The sequence below is a fragment of the Colossoma macropomum genome, unplaced genomic scaffold (genome assembly GCF_904425465.1).
Source record: "Colossoma macropomum unplaced genomic scaffold, Colossoma_macropomum, whole genome shotgun sequence".
In the NCBI taxonomy this organism is placed as follows: Eukaryota; Metazoa; Chordata; class Actinopteri; order Characiformes; family Serrasalmidae; genus Colossoma; species Colossoma macropomum.
This window is the reverse complement of record NW_023494810.1, coordinates 16740600-16762909: the sequence shown is the minus strand read 5'-3', so window position 1 is coordinate 16762909 and position 22310 is coordinate 16740600. Positions and strand designations below refer to the sequence as shown.

At 38.7% G+C, this 22310-nt stretch overlaps 1 protein-coding gene across 1 annotated transcript in view; it reads right to left on the bottom strand.

Moving 5' to 3' along the window:
* Nucleotides 1-3450: 3450 nt before the first annotated feature.
* Nucleotides 3451-22310, bottom strand: part of iqsec1b (IQ motif and Sec7 domain ArfGEF 1b) — a 45967-nt gene continuing 27107 nt past the window's right edge. Inside the window, exons 8-14 of the mRNA XM_036560218.1 lie at nucleotides 19229-19258; nucleotides 17978-18103; nucleotides 15851-15950; nucleotides 15297-15458; nucleotides 14577-14753; nucleotides 11494-11543; nucleotides 3451-7991 (exon numbers count right to left, since the gene is read on the bottom strand). Coding sequence (XP_036416111.1) covers nucleotides 7485-7991; nucleotides 11494-11543; nucleotides 14577-14753; nucleotides 15297-15458; nucleotides 15851-15950; nucleotides 17978-18103; nucleotides 19229-19258 — 1152 coding nt within the window. The 3' untranslated portion in view covers nucleotides 3451-7484. The remainder of the gene's footprint in view (nucleotides 7992-11493; nucleotides 11544-14576; nucleotides 14754-15296; nucleotides 15459-15850; nucleotides 15951-17977; nucleotides 18104-19228; nucleotides 19259-22310) is intronic.

Below are 22310 nucleotides of genomic sequence, written 5' to 3'. Positions count from 1 at the left end.
GAGATGACAACATGAACCTAAAAAAAGTCATTGCAGTTCATGTTTTGTACCTCTAGAGGGCAGCAGCGAGAGAAGAGCGTGAGCTCCAGGCCTGCAATCCAGAGTGAGGTTGCCAGATTCTCACACTAACACTCGCCAAGCACTTCATTAGCTACACCTACCTTGTTTCTACACTCATTGTCCATTTTATCAGCTCCACTTACTATATAGGAGCACTTTGTAGTTCTACATTTACAGACTGTAGTCCATCTGTCTCTCTGCATACTTTGTTAGCCCCCTTTTACCATGCTCTTTCAATGGTCAGGACTCCCACAAGACCCCCACAGAGCAGGTATTATGTGGGTGGTGGATCATTCTCAGCACTGCAGTGACATTGATGTGGTGGTGGTGTGTTAGTGTGTTGCGCTGGTATGAGTGGATCAGACAGTTTTTAAACACCTCAGTGTCACTGTTGGACTGAGAACAGTCCACCAAGCAAATATATCCATCCAACAGCATCCCGCGGGCAGCGTCCTGTGACCACTGATGAAGAACTAGTGGTTGACCAACACAAACTGTGCAGCAACGGATGAGCTATTGTCTCTGACTTTTACATCTACAAGATGAACAAGGTAGGTATGTCTAATTGAGTGGACAGTGAGTGGATACAGTGTTGGAAAACTCCAGCAGCACTGTTGTGTCTGATCCTCTCATACCAGCACAACACACACAATGATCCTGAGCATTTAAGAACAGGGGGCTAACAAAGTATGCAGAGAAACAGATGGACTACAGTCTGTAATTGTAGAACCACAAAGTGCACCTATATAGTAAGTGGAGCTGATAAAATGGACAATGAGTGTAGATACAAGGAGGTGTTCCTAATAAAGTGCTTGGTGAGTGTACATATAATTATATCCCACTAGGACCATCTCAAACCATATGTCCAAAAGTATCCAGACACCTCTTCTGAGCAGTGATAGTGATAATTCAGCCACTTTACACTGCACCCATTGCTGACACAGGCCTTCAGATACAGCTTGTCTCCATATAAAAAGCACTTACAATAGAATTGGATGCTCTGGAATTATTAATACCTTTGATTTCAGAAGAAACAGGTGTCTATAAACCTTTGGAGATCTCTCATATACTCTACTGGTGCTTCTATGAAAATGACAAAGCCATTTATGTTGACAATGGATGCGGCCAAAAAACTGTTCTATTTATAACAAAAGTTCAGTCACTGATTGAAGAGACGACGTCCCTTTCTCGCTACACCACTGAAATTCACGTTTTAGATTTTCAATCTTATTTTCAAAATGTAGTGTACCCGAATATTCTATACACTGTCCTAAATGTATTCAGTAACATATTCCATTATAATACAAAAAATGTATTCAGAATACACTTAGAAGACATTTACAATAAATCTTGGAAAGACATATTGGGAATCTTTTTTTCCACACTATTCATCACTGTTACTGTTTGTCAGTTTCCTTTATGTATTTATTCTGTTTCTTGAAATACATTTCATTCATTTCAACTTGGACTGAATCCAGACGTGTAATTTGTGTATTATGAATACATATTCCTAATACTTGTATTCCATTACATCCCAACCATGTTACTAACTCTAATCATCCGACTAATCAAGAACTTCTGAAGAAGTTCGAATTGTGATTGGAACTAGGCATTTTTCTGCAAATTTTGGTGCATAATTTCTATTCAACATAAAGGAAATAAACAAAATGAAAATTCTGCCATAACTTTTGCACACAGTTTGTTTTATTTTTTCCATTATGTTAAATTCAGCAAATAAACACTTTTGAGAATGCAATAAAAAAGTGTGTTCTCAGTAGAGGATGTCATTATTTTCACTTAGACAATCAACAAAATGTGTAATTTGACCAGGGATACTCAAAGTTTTGCGTATGGTCAGTGCATATGAATCAGTATACTATACCCACTTCCATTGTTACGCTAACGCAGTGGTGCTCAATCCTGGTCCTGGAGATCTACCACCCTGGGGAGTTCAGATCCACACCTGGCTCATATGATCAGATGCCCCTGAAGGCCTTGATTATCTGGATCAAGTTTGTTATAGGGTTGGAGCTAAACTCTGGTAGATATCCAGCACCAGGATTGGGCACCCCTGTGCTATGATAAAGTAATGATTAGCTAAAGTAAGGAGCAATTAGGGTAGTTACTGATTTTCTCTCCTATTTAAATGAAGTGGCAAGGAAGGGTTCACCACTTTGCCAAAAAATGTGTCAGCAAATAATCCAACAGTTCAAGAACAATAATTCTCTATGAGAGATTGCAAGGACTTTTGGCATTTCACCCTCTTTGGTGCGCAATATTATCAAAATATTTTGATCTCTGTGTGTAAAGAGTCCAGCCAAAAAAACCCTGAATGCAGGTGACCTTAGATCCCTCAGATGGAACTGCGTTACCAACCAGCATGCCTCTGTGATGCATATTACCTCATGGGCTCAGGAATGCTTTAAATAGCTGTCATCAATAAACATTGTTCATCTTGCATCCACAAGTGCAAGTTAAGACTGTACTATGCACAGCTGATGCCAAATTTCAAAAAACATTAATTGAAACAATTTCTCTGAGCTTAAGCTCATCTGAAACAGACTGATGCACAGTGTAAATGTGTATTGTGACTTGACAACCTTTCAGATTGTTTATGGAAATAAGGGATGTCATGTTCTCCTAGCCAAAGAGAACCATCCCAATTGTTACTAGCATAAAGTTCAAAAGCAGAGTCTGTCATGGCATGGATAGCCTGCATCTGCGAAGGCTTCATTAATACTGATGTGCTGCCTTCTAGATGACATCTTTTTCAGAGATGTCCATGTTTATGCATGATAATGCCAAGCCACATTTTGTGTGTTACAACAGCATGGCTTTATAATCAGAGAGTAAAGGGTGTTCGAATGGTGTGTCTGCAGTCTGGATCTGTCCGCCATTGAAAACGTGTGGCGCATTATAAAACGCAAAATACAACACCAAAGGGCCAAATGGTTGTGAAGCTGAAAACTTGTACATAAAAGAATGGCAAAAAAAATATTTTTGAAAACTGGATCAGTTTGTCTCTTCAGTCCAATTGTTAGGGTTAAGAGGAAAGGTGATGTAACACAGGGGTAAACATGCTTCTATTTTTTCCTGATTTAAATTTAATACAGGTCAAGAAGTATCTACTAAACACTGCTTTCTGTTTTTATTAGCATCTCACATACTCTTATTTGAAAAAGGCATGAAAATTTTATATGGGCCATTTAAAAACCAGTGAAGCCCAGAAAGCACTGATGCTCTGTAAACTTTACCCTTTATCAAGTGTGACTCTGACCACCAGCCTTATGGCCCACCTACATCAGACAGATTCATGCATACATTTGATACACATTATTCCAAGGCATACCATTATATTGGATTATTCCACACAGACAAATAAGCAAGTTATGAATCTGGACAGTATATTTTTATTTCATGTTCTCCACATGGTCACAGTTATAGATTTTACATCAACAGGGTCTCGTCATCTACTTAGAAACAGAATGCATATTAAAATGAAAAACTCCTCCTCTCCTGGCCTGGTAATTATAAAATAGGCTGCATTGTGTGTGTGTGTGTGTGTATGCGCATGTGGCGAAATGCGGTGCAACTCAGAACAAACAGCAGAAATCAGTGAAAATCATGTAACAGTCGGCTTGTAGTAGCTACAGAAGAGGATGCTGAGCCAAACTGAATGCATCTGGTAGCAGAAGTATGTTAATATGTCTTGTTAAAGGAGACTGGAGGAATGCACCTTGTAATGGATGACAATAATTACTAATAATATACAGAATATTTACACATTTTTATTAGCCCCACCCCCATCCATTCCCTTTTTAAATCCGCTTTTAAATTCCTTGAGATATGCTCTTAAGCTGTATTTGTTTCTTCACACTGATTTTGTCTTATGTACAGCAATTGTCTTCATCAGACACACATACACACACAAGTGCAATGATGAGGTCTTTTTTCTTTTACAATGGGTAAACGAGTAGAATATATGCTTTCAGCATCAAATGTAAGAGCAAGCTGATGTCTTTTAAAAAAACAAAAAAAAAAACAAACAAAAAAACAGACACAAGCAAAATAAACGATAAAACGAAGAGAACATTTCTGATGTTTAATTTAGCTCACAGTTCAAACCAGAGGTGACAAGAATCAATCGCATGCAATTCGTTATGGGTATCACCCTGTAACTGCATGGAAACTGGACAGAAACTTAAATTTTGGAAAATAAACTTCCATAAAAAAGATTGGGAAAAAAAATGTACAGAGACACTCACTTGATGAATTTTTTTCCTTTTTTGTCCCAGAATAAATTCCTTTCAAGACGCTTCCAATTGTAGTGGTATAATCTATTGTATTATGATCCTCACATGTTTACTGTGGCATGGCTTGGGAACCTGTGCAAAAAACGGAAGGGTTGCTCAATGTGCAAATTGCGAACCTAACCCGGATTCCAGGGCAACATTCAGCTCCAATAACAGTATTAATAATAATATTAATAATAAGAGAGTGATTTGTGCTCCGCTTTAATCACATCTCGCGCTGATGACCACCACTGATCGCTAGAAATTCTAATTTAAACTAGAGCAGGATAAGAGAACTTCTATACAGTAGTTGACAAGCATGGTCTGATTTAAAGCCTAAAATTACACAACGTGTACTTTGCTCTACAGCTGCTTTTCTATTCATGTCATCTAGCTGAACCTCTTCTGGTACAAAATGTGACAGACGGACGTCCATGAGTCGCATGAAGAGAATTCTACATACTTTTAATGCGTATCGTCACTTAAATTTCAACAACAGTCAACTGTAACACTGATAATAATAATAATATTTCTGGGAATATACAATATTTAGAGAATATCCTTACAATATAATGTTACATGCAAGAGTACTTTTAGTTTGATATTCCTCACCGCAAGTCGCTAGAACAGAGAGACGGACGACAAAACACTGAGGGGGGAGGGTCTACAGTGACTGAGGCCAGGGGGGTGCCAAGAAATAAAGACAAGGACAATTATGATAATAATAATAATAATAAAAAGAAAGACCAGCCATTAGATCGCAACTGTTCATTTACAAAACTGAAACATACATATTGCACATACGATTAGTACAAAAAGAAAAACAACAAAACCAATCCAAAACAAACAAAAAAACAGAATGGAACAGAAAAAGAAAGAACGCTCGCAAAGCAAACCTCTTCACTGCAGACACTGGTCTCAGATCAGTAAATTCAAACCATAGTTACTGTACATGAATGAATACTTACAAAATGACAAGTGCTAATCAAACCCTCCGTATCTGAGCTAAAAAATAGCATCAATCAAATCATAACCTGACTGCTCCCTTCTATTATACACAGCACACAGCATAAAGAAAAGGTAGAAAAGGTCAACAAAAGTCGAGATATGTGTGGAAAAATACGGTTAAAGCCTCTCTGTTCTTTTTTTTTTTCTTTTTTCCTACGGTGAAAAAGCACGTGTCTCCACCTCCGCTGCATGTCACTCCCAGAACATGTTAGTTAACCACGTTTGTGAGCAAGTGAAAGGCATTCGTAAATACAAAAAACACAAACAACCAGGACTTGTAGCAGGTCTATTTGGGTCCACTCGGTCCGAAGAACCGCTAGGAACAGCACACACACGCCAAACGGGACACACTCACTCAGCCCACTGAGAGAGAGAGAGAAAAAAAAAAGCAAACTTATTAAATATGGGCGGAAAAAAGTTCAGTCAACTGCTTTGAAACCCCAAATAACTGAAAAATTCTACGACCCCTTGAACAAAATGTGTTATTTCCAAAATAGCCTCCTCCATCAAATCAGCTCTACCATAAACATCTCTAAATGTACAGTTTATTTCATAGTGTTTTTATTTGTCTCTAAAAAAATAGTTAAAAAAATAAAACCGTGGTGCGCTAGTAGCCACGACTTGCCAGTCCAGGCCTAAGGAGGATCTGGATCAGTTTGCTCGGAGACCAGCTAGCCGTCCCTAACCCCTTTCCCTAACCTCTTGTTTTTCTTCCTCCTGATTGACTAGCTGTAAGTACACAGACTTCTAATTGATGCAGTAAACACAGTTCTGCCGGACTGGAAGATTCCGTATTGTGCATTCCCGAATCTTCCAAAGAGTTTCAAAGGCAACCAGAGAAAATTCCAGGTCATTTACTTGCCCACCTACTTAAACGCATTGAAGTTTTATTATAGTGAGTCTAGGTCATTCTACTTCAAGAGTATAATACTGAGATATTTAGCTGACGCCTCGGACGCATTTTGTTCTATAACAATAATATTAACTGTTGATGATAATATTATTATTAATATTATTATTATTATTATTATTATTTTACAAAATACTATATGCACGACATACACAAAGCATTTTTGACTAACTCAGTTACTGCTTTTTAATAATTGGCACATTAAAGACCGCTAACTATATCACAGAGAATCGTGGTCTACAGCTACATTAAATATTTAAACACTTTTGTGACCGACTTCATGGCTAGGTTGTTGTTGACCATCATGTTTAAACCACATCGTTTCAAGGCATGTCTGTTCTACCAAGACTTTGTTTCTGCAAATTACTGTAAAGCAGGATATTTTATAACACTTCGTAAGCAATTAAGTACAAGATAAAACAGTAGCCATGGTCATTGTGCATGCGTTTGCTTCCATGTTGGGTTTCAGTGAGGGTTTGGATACGTATCCAGGTGCTAAAAGTCCAAAAAAAGAGAGTATAGATTAATCCTTGAGAGGACAAAAAAAAGCAGCTTTGCCTGGAGCTTGAGCAGTGATTGATCAATGGAAAGTGTAGAGATAGATGGAGGTGGAAACCCAAAACCCACAGGGAGGGTCTATCAGCCCTCTAAAATGCCTGGAAGAGAAGGCCAGTGCTAGTGCTAATGCTAATGCTACACAGTGTGCCCCATTCTCTCTCACTCTCCTTTTTTCGTCCCAGTGGAGAGAGGCTCTGAAAATGAAAATGAAAACGAGTCATGTTGCCTTTTGTTTTGTTCTCATTCCCTGGTCGGTTCCATCCACACAGTCTATTGCAAAAATACACAATCTTTCACATGCCAGCTAGACAGGAAGTCCACCAAAGCTGCCTCCACACTCCCTGCCTTTGACAATCTCAGTTCCACAAGACTAATAAAGTTCCAAAGGGTCCCAAAGAATCCCACAGAGACCCATAGAGAAAAATACAATCCCACAGAGTCTCAAGGAATCCCACAGAGAGCCATAGAGACCCAGAGAGACCCACAGAATCCCACAGAGATCCCTAGAATCCCTCAAAGACCCACAGAATCCTACTGAGACCCACAGAATCCCATAGAGATCCATAGAATCCCACAGAATACGACAGAGTTCCATAGAATTCCACAGAATCCCCGTGAGTCCCACTGAGTCCCGCTGAGTCCCAGAAAGTTTCGTTTCACACCACCGTGCTGATGCCGCTGTGTTTGGGCTTGGCGGTGCCAGCAGGGGGTGCAGGGGGTTGAGCCGGGGTATGGTGGTGCTGGGCATGCTGGGAGTGTTGAGAGTGTGACCCGTGGGCATGAGACCCATGTGAGTGGCCCGATGGCGGGTGGAATTGGTGCTGAATGTGTGCCGGAGGGTGGTAGTGGTGATGATGGTGGTACGGAGGCGGGTTTTGCTGCATGTGGCAGAACTGGCCGTGGTGTGGGTGGATCTGTGCCTGAGTCTCTGTGATGTTTTCACGAGCTGTGTGGTGCAGGTTGGATGGGTGGGGTGTGTGTGAGATGAGGGTGGGGTGGGACGGGTGTGGGGGCTGAGGGGGCAGCGGGGATTTGCCCCGTTTGGTGCCAAAGAGTGACCCCAGCAAAGAGGAGGAGGAGCTGGGGATGGACTGCTGGCGTGATGGACAGTCTCGGCTGGAGGCAGCCCGGCGCCGCATGTGGGGGCTGCTAATGATGGAGCCCTGCAAGGGGGGGTTAACACAGAGTTACATCAGACCATAAAACCAGAAAAACACTCCTGCAATACATGGCATATAACTGCTACATACAGTCATACAGAAAAGTGTGAACACTTCTTGTCAAATTACATGTTTTGTTGATTTTTTAAGTGAAATTTTAAGTTAACAGATCTTCTACAGGGAACAAAAATATATATAACCCTAAATGTAAGATGTGCCATAACTTTTGCACAGGCCACATTTATGTATATTTTCCCAATATGTTAAATTCAGCAAATAAACAGTAATTAAAATATGCAGAACAAGTGTCTCTGTAGAGGATGTGTTAACATATTTCCACAAAACATAATTTGAGCAGGGGCGCCCAACTTTTGCATATGACTGCACATAGACTAAAGCTGAATATACAACTCCAGACCTGGGCGGGGACAAAGCACTTTTGCTGTTTACCCAATTTTGGGAGTAGTTCCATTAAATAAATTAAGTTTCCACCATTTTTAAATGAACAAAGGTACAGACAAAATTCAGGCTGCTACTGTTTTTAGCTGTGTGATGTACTTTTGTCAATTTTTATAGATAACAGTAAGTGTCAGAAACCACATACGCAAGTCTATTTGAGATTACCTGACAACTTAATGCAGTTTGAGGCAATTGTGTGATGATTTAGGCATGTAGTCTGCATGATGCTAGTTAGTGTATTAGCTTCCATTACTTGTTAGCAACGTTAGCCTTGTAGCACCAGTGCAAAACTGTAGAAGCAAACTTAAACCACCAAACGTCTCGGCTTTACTACATTTGGGGGAATGGGAGAGAAGTGGGTACTATTGCTTAACAGTTCCTTGATTTAAACTGATGCTATATGAACAGACTAGTGTTCCACATGTATAAGAAATAAAGATTTGTTTCCCACCTACCAGGCGCTCAAGCTGGATATGGACTTAGTAGAGCAGAACAGTACAGTCTGCATCTCAATATCTTACATGTAGTTTGTTTATAGTCATTTGTAAATACCATAACTGTCTATATTCGTGTGTGAAGAGTGTAACGTATCTGATTTGAGGATAATTGGACAAAACACAGGACAGACACCAAAATGTCTTTGCTGCTTAACTACAATTACAGCAAGGGGGAAATTGTGTAAATTGCCAAACTATGCCTCAAAGGGCTTTTAATTAACTGGTTAGCTGAGTCAGAGAACGCACTAAAGTTTACAGTGCTGTGGCCCTCCAGGTCTAAAGTCACTCTGGACTAGAAAACTACATTCATGCTCAACAATTCTTTGTAATACAAGTTATATGAAAAAGTCACCTAAAGTTATAAACTCACACAGGTTACATATACCCTTACACTACATGTCCAAAAGTTTGTAGACACCTGCTCATCCAGCATTTCTTCTGAAATGGTATTAATATAGTTTTTCCCCCTTTGATACAGTAATAGCCTCTGCTGTTCTGGGGAGGCTTTACGAAGTCATAGCATTGCTGTGAAATTGTGATTCCATTCAGCTATGTGAGCATTAGTGAGGCAAGGTACTGAGGCTGGATGATTAGCTCTGGATGTTAAACATAATTCGCCACTCCAATTTAACCCAAAGGTGGATGGTAGATGGAGCTCTAGCGCTACAGAGAATGCATTTCCACTGCTCCACAGCCCAATGTTGGGGGGGTTTACACCACTCCAGCTGATGCATGGCATTGGGCTTGGAGGTCTTAAGTAGCTGCTCCAGAGCATCCCTACTAGCAGGGTGCAGTAGCTGAGTTCACTAATTAAAGAAGTGTCTACAAACTTTGACATATACTGTATGTCTGAACATGATTTGTCCCAGAAAGGTAATTCATTGTACTAGGCATAATGCATTTTTAAATGCTTTAGTTGCAGTGCAAACAGAAAATTCCAATAAAGTCACAAGCAATGCAATACGACATGGATTTCACATTTTTCATTGCACATTACAGCATTCAGGAAACACCGCGCTAACAATCCTTCAGCTGCCAGAGTCAATGACTAGAACAGAGTGGAGACTGGATTTGCCATGCATTCCATGCAAAAGCTCAAACAGGCAAGATCAAGTTAGTGAACAGAAACTATTATTGCGGAATATTTTTCTGTAATGCTGCACTAACATGTGGGCACCTCTGTCCTTTGTGTAATTCAAATAGCTAACGGACAAACTGAAAGGGTTTGAGCTACTAAAATTGCTTAACTTTAATCCTGTAAACTAAGCTATACATTACTCATCAGTCTTAATCAACGATGAATGAAATATAACTATTCCTGTATTATTCAATATTCTGTGCTTAAAAAAAGAGGTGCTTTGGGCTGGAGAGGAAAAGGTGCATAGGGTCAAGGCTGGAGAGGAAATGGAGGGATTGTTTCTTTTCGACATCAGAACAAACCAGTATTCACTTGCACCACAGTTACGTGAATGAAAAGAGCTGAAACTGTATCACAAAAAAAAAAAACATGCCAGACCTGCATACTTGGCCTTCAAAGGAGAAAGTGCACAAATTAGTAGCATCATGCCAGCTAATGTAAATGCATCAAAGTTAAGAGGAGTAATGCAATCCAAAGGGAAAAGCCCCATTCCATAATCCAGCACAGACTACATCGGAGGAAGAGTAGCTCATGCAGTGAATCCAACTCTATTGCCACAAACACCACTAAAAGAAAGAACTTGAAGCAAATGTTCAGCCAAAAAAACAATTTACACAGCCAAGATTGTGTAGTGTCTGAAACTTGCTTCTGTAGTTTTGTACTGGATCCATGATGCTGATGTAGCTAACAATTCGTATTGTACAAACTGCATGCTTAAAAGGGAATTCCATCAATTTTTCAAAATTCTGCATAAATAACTCTTTAAGATGTAAAATAAGTAATTCAGAGTGGTTTGATGTAAAATTATCCATTCTAGAGAAACTTTGTGGGTCAGAATTGTCCACATTGGTGGTGATTGAAACTAGATGAATGACATTCTGCAGCAAAATAGCCACAAAAAGCATGTTTATTTGAGATTACTTAAAAACTCTATGCATTTTAGGCATGCTGTTTGCAGATGTTAACTGGACACTTTCATTAGCTACATCAGTCTGGCCTTGAAGCTCCAGCGCAAAGCTAAAGAAGCAAACGTCAGACACCAGTCTTGATGCTGGCAGATCAAGAGCATTTTGGAGTAAGGAGGAAAATGATGTCAGTTTGATTTTTGGCTGAATAATCTCTTTAAAACTATAAAGCAAAAGAACAACCCAAAGAGACAAAGAGATAGGAGGGTATATCATAAAGCAACATTTTCCGGTTAACAGTTAGATGGCTAATTTGATCCCAAAGTGAGGAATGTCCAATAAGAATGTACTTCTATTGGACATCCTTGACTTTTTACGCAAACATTATCTAACTGAAAAATCCTGCCTTGTGAAGTACCCCCCCTTTTCACAATGCAACGTGTTGCTAGGAGGAGCGGCGAGCGGCGGTTTGATTGACAGGATGCGCCCTACGGTACGGTACTTACGTCCATATTGCTGTCTAGAGATCCCGCACTGCTGCGGCGGCCGCGCTTGCCTGAGCGGGACATGCGATAGATCAGAGTAACGCTCAAAATCACACCACAGCGTGATAGATAGAGCAGCAGACAGACTGCCTGCCTATAGGGGACGCTAATGAAGGGACGACACACAACAAGCCGCTAGCACAACAGGTGTACGAGGTGTGGAAGGAAGGACGGGGGGACGGGGGGGGTTAGATGGATAGGGGTCGCCTGGGTTGAGAGGGTAGAAAAGGAAGAACTAGCACTAGCACTTTCTAGCACTTCTCTAACCTAGCATGATATAAAGGGCAGCTGCTACTGTCTGCCACCTAATGGGAGCCTTTAAAATGACTGTAGGTGTACCTTACCTAACAGTATTACAGTATATGAAGCTAGAAAGGGAAATGACAATAGGACAAAGGAAAGATGTTATTTTAATTAGGTAATGGACTGGAAGGATTTGATTGACCTACCCATGCTCTGCCCACAAATGCCTTTTTTGTAGCAACTGTAGAGAGACTTTCCAATCTTTACAGAGCAAAATACTATTCAGCCTTGTGACAAACTGTAGCATACAACAAAATACTTAAATTCAAGCGGTTATTAATTCCAAATTATATTTATTTTACATGAGTGTGAAAGGTCACACTGTTATGGTAGATGTTTTTTTTCTCAATTAACATTATTAAACCAAGCTAAAATGTTTTTTTTGTTTACATTTTTACATTAACATGTTAAGTTAAAAAAATGCTTTTATGGCGATGGAAGGTTTTGTTCTGACAATGACGCTATACTCCTACACTATACGTAAAAGTACCTTCTAGAACCAACTCAACAATTCTTTGTAATGCAAGCTATATTAAAAAAAGTAATCTAGAGTTATAAACCCATATGGATTACATATACCCTTAAATTGTATGTCCAAAAGTTTGTAGACACCTGCTCATCCAGCGTTTTATTGGAAATTCATCATATAGTGACTATATCTCCAAACTCGTCATTACTTTGAATGAGATTTGCTTTATGAATTCACAAGATGAACTGGGAGGATGAAGGCTAGCACATGATTACATGTGAAGGCATGTAAGGCACCACCACATCTTACTGAACTGCTGCTAACTCACTGTCAATAAAGATTCCGTTACGTCAGCAGGTAGAGCCATCTAACCCCCCAAAAGACAAAACAAGGTCAGTTCTGCTCTCTTGGACCCCTAGCAAAGGATGGTTTGAATGATATTTGCTTAAGGTCTGTTTAACTTGCCTGAGCTTGCAACAGATGCTAAGAAAAACACATTTTGCAGGCAGGGCATGGATAGTTCAATTCAGCATTATAGTTCCAAGAAAAAAAGTCAGTGAACCCTTTGGAATGATCTGGATTTCTGCATTAAAGACTCCTATAATGGCTCCTTTATATATATTCATCTTCTTTCATTTTCCTTTAAATGTGGCAACCCAAACAAAGTCTTTGTTTTCCTCCATTTTCTTGCTTACAATCACACTACTTTGTTATTTTCTTAAGCAGACAGACTATTTATTCGTAATCCATGTGCTTAGTGCTAATGTTAATAAGCCATTATTAGGAACACAGTAGTCCCTAGTAAGCAAAGGAACCTTATTGTCACCTCCACTGGGGCTGGAGCTTTACATCTGCACTCCATGTTGTTCACATACACATTTGCAAACCCAGTGTCTCCTGAATTAAGCACTTCCTGCTCTCTGGCTGCATGGCTATATTGTGTTTTGGCTGCGCTAACAGAAAAGCCCCTGCTAGCACTAGTTCACACCTTTGTGTTTCTACTGGGCAGTGATTATCATGCCAGCATGCAGCTTGAAACTAAGTGCAAGACTGGCTGCAGAGAAGGCAATTGCTTCTGAACTGCAGACCCAGACAGTCAGCAGCAGTGACAGATCTGCAGTTTCAGGGCATTATATGTCTTTAGACTTGTGTCCATTAATGTTGTGGCATATGTTATAAGTTTGTGATATTCCTTAATAGCTTTTGGTCATTTCATAGACAAGCAACTACTAAATCATGCAGAATAAAAATTAGCCACGACTGTTCAGATAATTTTATTGTAGTTTGACTGACAATTTTAAAGCTTGGAAGTAACGACTTCATTTTAGCTGCCTAGTTAACTGTGTGTCTTTTTGGTTAATGAAATATCTATCATAATTTTGGGTTCTATTTGTACAGGGCAGTATACATTCACCATGATACATATGCTAGTAAGTTATTAAGCTAGCTACTTGGCACGTCTTAGCAAGACCTAGAACAACAGTGCAGCGTTGATCTACTTCTAAAATTAATTTGTACTCATTAAAAGTAAGACGTGGACACCTCACATTTATGTTATTCAAATTGCCTTAATTCAAATAACAGTTAAGAATTAGATTAGCTATTTGGCCTAGATAGCTAGCTGATAACTTTAGCTACAAACAAGTGGTCCAACCAGGTATCTGTACTGGAATAATTACAGCAGAAAATGCTAGATCGGTATTGGAGGAAAAAAAAATATGAATTACAATCCAATCCTGTAACAAACTTATCCTAAAAAACCTTGAGCATCAACCGATATATGTATATCAGTATTAACAGTATCGCTTTATAAAAAGTGGTATCTTGCAATCTCTACCAAAATGCTTAGGACATACCTAAATCCATGGTATGCTCTGAAACTACAAGTGTAGAACTGCTGCTGGCTTTTTAGGTCTGCAAATGGATAATGTTGGGCTGGTATTGTTCAGATGAGGCGTACATTTGAGATCATTCTCAGCAAGACCAAGAAAATCTACTTCTAAAATGAATTTCACTCATTAAAAGTAAGAAGTTGACTCTCCACTTTGATATTATATTCAGTTTACTAAGCTACACCTTTCCTAAGTGCTTAATAGCCAGGTCAAATTATATACCATATAGTGTCACTGATATAGCACTATCAAAGATAATGTCTCATTATCTGCACATCTCTACTGTTTCATAGTTAACTGTTTGGCCTGTGATCCTTAACTGTAAACAAATAAACAATTAATAAAGTGCGCTCCTTAGAAGAGGTGACCTGTGACCTCACCTGCATCTGAAAGGTCGCGTAAGGAGCTACTGAGGGCGCTCCTCTTCAGGCCCTCCCCTATGGCATAGCTGTCGTCCAGGCTGCCGCGGCTTAGATTACCATTCCCTGCTTCCTTCTTCAGCCCAGAACTCTGGGAGATGCTGGGCCGGACCACGCCTTTCTGCTTCTCCAGCTCAGCTGCATGGAACAGCATACATATTGTACTCACACCAACATTTAAAATAAATGCAAGAAGAAAAAAAAAAGTAAAAAATTTGTTTTAAAAATCAGTGGAATTCCATTTGGTGGCATTCTCTACACTGAATTACTTTGAACTTTCACGCTGTATTTATTTTGAAAGTATATGTAAAAACACACATATATAGTAATAAAACAGTAATGTGCAAACTGTATTCTTACTACTGAATTATGTCATTAATCACCAGTATCTGATCAAATCCACTCTTCAAGAAACATCCTACTGTCTTACTATAACACTTCTGGATCTAGTTTGTATTTAGCTAAAAGAAAAGCCAGTGAAAACACTGCAGTGGACCAAGACCAGCAAGACACATGCTGAAGTCATTAAAACGGAACACAGCTGCACAAAAAAGAAGAAAAGCAAGAGGAAAAAAGCCTGAGAGTTCAGAAGTTCACATCCTACTAGTGCATGAGTCTCTGGAGAAGACTGATGAGTGATGAGGTAATGAAGGGCAAGGAAAAGCAGAAAAAGAGCCTTACACTCGATCCTGTACTTCTCCATCTCTTGCACCTCAGCGATGGACTCCCGTAGGTCGTCTGTGAATTTCTTGCGGTCCTGTGGGTTCGGAGCGTTGAAGTTGATCAGAACTTTGATGTCAGCACCTGGGATGGCCGAGGTGAGCCGGACGCCATTGGGGTAATCTGGAAAAGAGCAGGGGCAAATTTAGGCCTTGTCCACACACAAAGATATTTCTGGAAAACTATTTTTCCCCTTTCAGTCAATCAGTCAATCAATCAATCAGTCAATCCCTGCTTACACCAACCACAAAATCTCTCCATCCGCATGGGACCATAAAAACAATTTGAAGACAAGAGTATGCGAGCCCAGTAGATGGCAATAATGACATCAAATCTGATGTCAAAGGCCTTAAGAACAACATTACCAGCATAAAAAATGCTGAATTCACTACACTTTCTATAATGCATTAGAACTAGAATGTGTATCATATAAACGTTATAGGGTGCTTTTGCTTCTAAGTAAACAACAAAATACAATAAATACACAGGATAAGACAGTTTGGAGTGTGACTTACACTGGTTCTCGAAAAGCAGCACCTGCATGCCATACAGTGAGAAGGACTGCCTGAAGCTGTATGTCACAGAGTTCTTCTTCTTTTGGAAAATCTTGGTGACCTGAATCAGAAACGTGGCAGACAATTCAGGAGCCCATCTGCTGCTGCTTATCCTCAGGAGATGACTCTCCACACCATAGAACTAAGCAGCCTCCCCCATTCACTAAATATATAGGCTTTTGGAAAGACAGAGTAAGTGAGAGTGCAAAACACTTGAATGTCAACAGAATGGCCCAGATGACTAAAAGCGTCACGGTTCTTATGCAAAATCTTATTTAAAATGCTGACCAAATATAATATAATAAATTACACAATGTTTTTAAAAATAATAATTATGTAACAATTATTTAAAAATAATAATATATCATTGCTGTTCAAGAACCCCTTCTATTGCTCCGTTCATTGTGAAATGTTCACACCCATGAGGTCAGTTGTAACAAGGTATGGGGTCAAATGTAACATCTCAATTAACTAATGCTGTGATGGATATAACGATATATATTCACTATTTGTCCATTATACAGTAAATGTTCTTTATTTGCACAAAAACAACCTTCAGTGCTAGACAGCATTTTGGAGTGGGTGCATACATTTGGCAGTGTGTGAAGGACAGTCTTATCAAATAACAGCTGACAGGCATGGATGGAGTTCCACACCTGATAACATATGTAGAAACTTTCATGTTTTATTCCACATTGCAAAGTATTTAGTAAATCCAGAATTTTGCGAGTTCGGAACGTGCCTTGAATGTATGGGCGAGAACTCTGAGAACTTGGTCTAGAGCTCTGGACCGCTTCTGCTTGGAGCCAGAAGGCAGAACTCCCCTTTGGGCGGTGGTGAGACCGACAGAAATGAGGAACGAGGAGGAGATGGGGTGGTGGGGTCACAAAAACTTTGTCATGGGAAAATGAAAGGTAGAAATGCTAATTTATAGAGCGTTAAATTGGAAGGAGGAGAGGTTTCAGGCACGGTTCTTCCCCTAAACTTCAGTTATTCCATAACTCCATAAAATAGCAGATGAAAATATCATGAAATGAATTTAATCTGAAAACTCGTTTATGGAAAAAATGGCATATCTAGCGACAGATTTCTTTACTGGTAACTGTCCTATTTCTAGAACACATAAAACTATGAAAATGTAAGTAGTGTTGAGGCTATACTTAGTGTAAAATGTAGTGTGTGATAAAGTGAACAAGAAGAAACTGATCAAAAACAACAAATTGAAAGTGTTCAGATTGAATTAGGTTTGATTTGCATTTTCACAGGGGCACAAGCTAAGACATTCAAACTGATTGACAGTTACGACATTGTTTAATCACGGCTAATATTGTGGAGTAACTATATTTGTAACAGTGCTACAACTAATTCCACACTGCAAGCCATGATAAAATCTGATCTGCTAGCTAAAAACTTTAGCACATTAACCTCGCTAACTGATAATCAACTAGACAGTGATAAAAAAAAAGCCTTTTTTGGTTTCATAATTTTGATTTTAAAATTTACCTTGATATCTTCAAAAGACTTTTGATTATAAAGTTAAAAAGGATGTGACTGTTCTGTTCTCTTTTTGCAAGAGGCCACACCTAAGCCTGAGCACAGTAAATTACATCATTGTAGCTTGGTACTGACTGGAGCAATTGGTAGCGCTACAACTAACCACAGTCTTCATAATTCTAATATAAATTATTCTTTTGCCAAGCAAAGTTTGTAGACCAATCAGACTTTAGAACTGAAACTCTGTTTTATAATGTGTTTTTAACAATTGTAAATCTAAGAAATGACTATATATATGTTGTCTTAAATGTAATTTTTAAGAACTACTAAATAAATCTAACATACAAATCTAGCACAATGGCTAAAACAGTATGTTTTATTTTAACTTGGCTGCCTTTTGATGCACTGAGAGTATTTTTTCAAAGGTCACTTTCACAGTTTGGGCAAATCAGCCCTATTGTTGCTGGTTATGTCAGCCAGTGGGCGTCCCACATTAGAAACAACTTCATAATTGAGCTGAACATTCAGAACTAGTCTTATCTAACTCCTGCCTGCACTAATGAGGCAGAAACGGTACAAACAGGCTGTTCTTACCACCAGGAGGTCATTGAAGAGGAAGATTTCTCTCTGATGGAGGCCAAGTTTCTGAGGCTTGTTTGGGTCGGGCACCTCAAACAGTCGGCAGTAACATACCAGCCTGCGGTGGGGTAGAGAAAGAACCTACAAGAAAAGAACATACACAACCCACATTTATCAAAATGGAGAAAAGCAGCCCCTTCAGGTGATACAGAAATCCTAATGAATTCAGTTATAAAATCAAGGGGAACTATGGGTTGTTAATAAACACAGGTTATTCTGATTTCAGATGAGTTGTTATAGCTTTATATAGCGAAACTTGGACCTTACAGCTTCACAGAACCTAAACTGGACCTCATATCTTTTGAGAACCTAAACTGAATGTCATAACATTTTAGAACCTAAATTGGAGCCTACAGCTTAATAGAACAAGAACCCGGACCTCACAGAGAACCCAAATTGAACTTCACAGCTTTATAGTTCCTAAACTGGACCTTTCAGCTTTATAGAGCCTAAACTAGACCTTTTATCTTTATAGAACCTAAATTGGAAATTATAACTTTATAGAACCTAAATTGGACTTTATGACTTTTCAGAATCTACACTGAACCTTACAGTGTTATAGAACCAAAACAGGACTTTACAGCTCTATAGAACCTAAACTGGACCTTACAGCTTTATACAACCTAAATTGGACCTTACACTTTTACAGAACCTAAATTGGACCTTACAGCTTTACAGTACCTAATTAGACCCTATTAGTTTACAGAACATAAATTAGACCATACAGCTTTATGGAAGCTCAATTGGACTTTTTATAACTCTATGGAACCTAAACTGGACCTTACAGTTTTCTTAAACCTAAAATAGACTTTATAGTTTTATAGAACCTAAACTGGACTTTATAACTTAATAGAACCTGAAGTGGACCTTGTATTTGCCTTGTAAGATTTTAACTGAATACTCATAATCTCTTTTATTACTGATAAGCTTCATCACCTGTCTATAAAGCACTTTGAGCTGCCACAGGTATGAAAAGTGTAAATAAATAAATAAAGATTATTATTATTATTAGTAGTAGTAGTAGTAGTAGTAATAGTAGTAGTAATTTTTATAAAACATAATTAAATCTTATAAATAGGACCACATAGGTTCTATAAAGTTTTGCTACATCAATCAGGATACATTTTGCATAAAATATTGATGTATACAATACCTTTAACACAAGTAACAGTGAAAGAAAGCTAAAGTAGGAAAACAGATACATACACATCCAAGGCCATGGTGGAGTGAGCCAATCTGAAAAACAAACAAACAAAAAAAACAAAGAGGTCAGACAGGCAAAATACAGAGAGAAGGTGTGAGAAAGACTCAAGAAGCAGAATGTCATATTAGCACTCATTCACACTTAAACTTTTCAGGTGTTTAAACCGCAGTTGTGCCTGAAGAGTTTTACAAAACCAATACCAACGAGGACACTTTGATGAACATGAAGCTGTGTGTAGATGTGATATAAGCAAGAATTAGCAAATAGCTGTTTTATGCTAGCAAAATATTTGCAGTGAATACTTTCTTGCTGAAAAGTTTAAAAAGTTCAAATTTCAAAAGAAGACAAGGTGTCCACAAACTTTTGACAGGCAGCATATGTCTCTCTTGTTGTCTGAGTGAGGTTATAATGAGGAGAAAAGCTACTGTGCTTTGCTGCACCAGGAAGTCTCAGTTAGCCAGAGTTTAATTACAGCAGTGACAGCCACTGCAGGCAGGGGGCCTCAGTGTGGTTCCTTCATTTCAGCTCTACAGGAGCCCGCATTAGCGTCTCCTCTGAGGCCCCGTGGTGTTAAAGGCAAAGGCTCATGAGGGACAAGGCTGCGTGTCACTGCAAGTCATGCATGCACTTTCCATTAAAGCTTAAATGGTAATTATTACTGTCCCCAGGCCTGTAGTGGCTGAAGATGGAGTGCATAGCAGATGCTAGCAGTGGTAATGAAATTAGCAAGATGTTAAAATTCCATTCTAAGAGGACGGCTGATAGATTGGGTGAGCGAGACGCTAGCATCAATACACATGCATTTAATCTCAACCTTAGAGGACCTGTCTATATCAGGGAGGGATGGGTAAAAAAGGGGATTGTTTTAGGGGATTATTATTGTGATAAAGAGCTGCTTGATTAACAGAAAATAAAATAATTCGATCACAAAAAGGGGCGTATCTATATGAAATCATCAAAAGCATCATAATGGACTATGTTCTCCATAGTGGGCTGGTAACAACAAATGAGCAGAAAAACAAAGATTAGAGGCTACTTAATGTATCTAGCATCAATAATTGGAAAAAAAAAACAAAAAAAAACAAAAACACACACACACACTGATCAGTACACATCAGTATTAGTACACATCAGTATTAGTATTATAATTAATATTGTATAAACACTATATATTTTAGAAATTAAGCAAGATTCAAGTCTACAGTTTTACACCCCATCTTTTGGCCACTCATACCTTCCTGAAAATATTAGACTAATCAGAGAGGATCAGTCAGTCACCTTTTTTTCTGAAATCGGATGATTTGAAGCACATTTACCCTCAAGACAATTGACTTATTCCTGCTCTACCCACAAATGAGTTCTTTTGTGCTAAAATAGTGCTAAAAGTACGCTATACCAGTTTAAGGCTGGACAAATTTACAGAACAATGGCAAAAATTCCATTCAACCCAAAGAGAAACTGTAGCACGCACTGCAGTTTCTTCTTCAAAATCCATACATTGAGTGTTATTAATTTGTGATCTTTTGTAGAGTTCTATCCACAACAGACATTTTTTATAGTTGGACTATGGCTGAGGAAAAATAAGGACTTGAAGGCACTTATCTGCATATCTGGATCTGTACCACTTCATCCTATTCCAAGGAATATGACAAAGATTTTGACCCCATCTATACTAAAAGTGTTCATACACAAAATAAATATTATTTTAAATGAATAACTCAAAGTATATCTATTTAGTCAAAAACAGTAAAACAGGATTTTTTGCCAAAGTTCTGTCAAGCTTGTCAATCATACAATAGTAGTTATGAATGAATGCAGTTTTGTGTGGAACATGGATAGGTCAATTGGATAAGCTTTAAACTTCCCAAAACTGGTTTCCTCTCTTTCTGTCAGTTCTCTTTTCTTGTTCTGCTTCCATTCCTACATCTCTCGCTCTTTAAAACAATGAACTTGTGCCAGCACAATCTGTTCAGAATTACTTTCTTATAAATTTACTTTTGAACAAAATTAACATATGTTCTGTTGATATTTTTTAATAAAAGCTAAATTTGATAGGTAATGCATAGTTAGACAAAGCTAACAGATTTTAGGATCTTAATGACAATATCATGTCATATCACCCTTGTCCACCAGAAGATGACAAGGCTGAGGTTCCCTGTTGTAAAAACAATGTGCGGATGATTAAGTTTTTGACAGAATCTTCCTCACATGCCATGACGGACAACTTAACTTTGCCCTGTGCCACAGTGGCAAAGCGGAGGAAGAGCTTTCAGTAGATCAGCGCTGATCTCAGAGTGGCTTTGCTGGCCTCTCTGGACAAGCTAATCCTATTTACTACTACTGCAGAGAGCATCAAGCAAAGTCATGCGGCCTGACTTTCCAAGGACTACACATATACACACACAAACCAGAGGCAGAGACCATGAAGGTCTAAAGATGGCAGGTTATATATCTGTCCCACGGCAGAGGCATTAGTAGAGCAGATAAAGAAGCCACTCTGACCTTACTCTTATGGCATCTTTGTGTAAATAATATTGCCTGTCAGTCTTTTAGGACTATGAGTAAGATATGGATCCTATATCACTAGTAGAGATGTGCTGTGTCTCCGTAAGCTTTTTGAACAAAAAAAACTCCAAACAGGCCAAGCAGCCAAGACATTTTTACTGTACCATGTTTGCTTTAGGTTTGTACTGACACTACAAGGCTAGTGTAGCTACTAAGTACTGATATTGCATTTGCCTCAAACTACACAGAGACCTTAAGTAATCTCAAACGTACATGCTTATGTGGTTTCTGACACAGTATGGCACACTGTTATCTATAAAAACAGACAAAGGTACGTAGAATAGCTAAAAACAATGCTAAAAACCATCTTGAAGTGTACGTTTTTTCCACATATTTGCTCATTTTTATAGAAAAAGCATGTCAGGCAGCTTTGACACTTCCATTACTTGTTAGCTACAACTTTGTAGCTTCATATACCTAAAGAAGCAAACCAAACGTCTTTACTTATGGAATAAATCTAGGATAAAGGGGAAAATTAGAGTATTAGCTGAACCATCACTTTAAGAGCTTAAGTGATGA